We start from the raw sequence: 1,325 nt of genomic DNA, 5'->3' as shown, positions 1-1,325 counted from the left end.
GAAGGGGGGAAATTTTCATTTTTTTTGTCGCAATCAGGGTCATGGGTGATTGTAAATTAGAGCTGGCAGAGTCGTAGTCCGATGGAATCGCGCACTAATGTGAGGGGGGTATTACGAATACGGTACAAAACTAGTGTGTCACGCTTAAATGTGGTTTACCTTTTAACAAACGAACAAACAAACAAGCAAACCGACCATTAACTGCAGTGAAAACATATCCTAATGTTGAAATTTTCACACAGATTATAAAAGAGCAGATCTGGCACACAGGTAACTCCAGTAAAACTACAAATAAGAATTTTTCACACCCGACCAGTGCGCAAAAGACTAAAACTCACAAGATATAATTTTTAGTTTGTAGGGACACACGAAAAACAATCAATTCTAACAACAACACACAAGGAAGGAACCTTTTTACACCCGTGTACAGTCTGCATTTCGTGACAAAAGCGCCTGGATGCATTTGGCACAAACACTAGAGACCAGATTGAACTCAGTTGCTATAAAGGTTCCCTTTCCAATGGTAGCCCCGCGCAATCAAGCCTGGTTTCCTCCAACAGCAGCGATGGCGGCGTTGAGTATCATCACCAGAAGGGCCAGGACGGCGGCAACATAATTCGAGATGAAGCTTTCCTTGGGAACCTGGGGCCCCCGGGTGGTGTCGCTTTGGATCTTGGGCTGGAAACCCTGATAGACGAATATACACAGCAGAACCGTCTGGAACAGCATGCAGATGGAAATAAGCACCACCCTGAAAAGAAAAGAAAAAAAGGACATACGTATGGTCAAAAGTCGCCTGTCATATAAAACACATAAACTATCTCAATGTTAAGATATTACACCAAATAATGAGGACGTTGAAACTAAATCACATCGATTGACACGACTCTGCGTACCTTGCAATCTCCTCGCCTGTGTCCACGCCGCCCGGTGACCGGGTGATCGCCAATAACTGGGGGATGTAACTGATCACCAGGCTGATGTCCACCATGCTCTCGATCGCGGACTTCAGGCTGGCGTAGCTGTTAGCGTTATAATCTTTAGACATTTTCGATTTGAAATGAGGTTTCCGATGTGGTAGGAAAACAGGTATAAAAGATATGTCGTTTCAAGTCGGTAGAGCGCGCGTCAACTCTGCCCACCACCGTCGCGATACTAGCTTGTACATGTACGTTATGGAGTGTGGAGAAGCGTGGGTATCATTACCATGCCAACGGTAACCAAATGCCATAAACATATGCATGGCCTAACCAACGGTACAAAGAAAAATGTCTACTGTAACAAACGGCTAAAAAGTAGAAACCAGATACACTTTTTTCACAGGG

General features: G+C 44.5%; 1 protein-coding gene across 1 annotated transcript; it reads right to left on the bottom strand.

Annotated features, from left to right (window-relative positions):
• Positions 1 to 118: 118 nt before the first annotated feature.
• Positions 119 to 1,094, bottom strand: LOC118432522 (ninjurin-1-like). Its single transcript, XM_035844133.1, has 2 exons — positions 897 to 1,094; positions 119 to 751 (listed from the first exon to the last, which is right to left on the bottom strand). Exons 1-2 carry the CDS (start codon positions 1,046 to 1,048, stop codon positions 538 to 540), a joined length of 366 nt encoding a protein of 121 aa, XP_035700026.1. The 5' UTR covers positions 1,049 to 1,094; the 3' UTR covers positions 119 to 537.
• Between the last annotated feature and the right edge of the window lie 231 nt (positions 1,095 to 1,325).

This window comes from Branchiostoma floridae, chromosome 15 (assembly GCF_000003815.2).
Source record: "Branchiostoma floridae strain S238N-H82 chromosome 15, Bfl_VNyyK, whole genome shotgun sequence".
NCBI lineage: Eukaryota > Metazoa > Chordata > Leptocardii > Amphioxiformes > Branchiostomatidae > Branchiostoma > Branchiostoma floridae.
Note: the sequence above shows the minus strand (reverse complement) of the source record. Positions and strands in the feature narration are given on the sequence as shown.

Coding starts and splice junctions, on each gene's coding strand:
- LOC118432522 (XM_035844133.1), bottom strand. CDS start 1,048: ATGTCTAAAGATTATAACGCTAACAGCTACGCCAGCCTGAAGTCCGCG. Junction 752..896: donor ACAGGCGAGGAGATTGCAAG/GTACGCAGAGTC, acceptor TTTTCTTTTCAG/GGTGGTGCTTATTTCCATCT.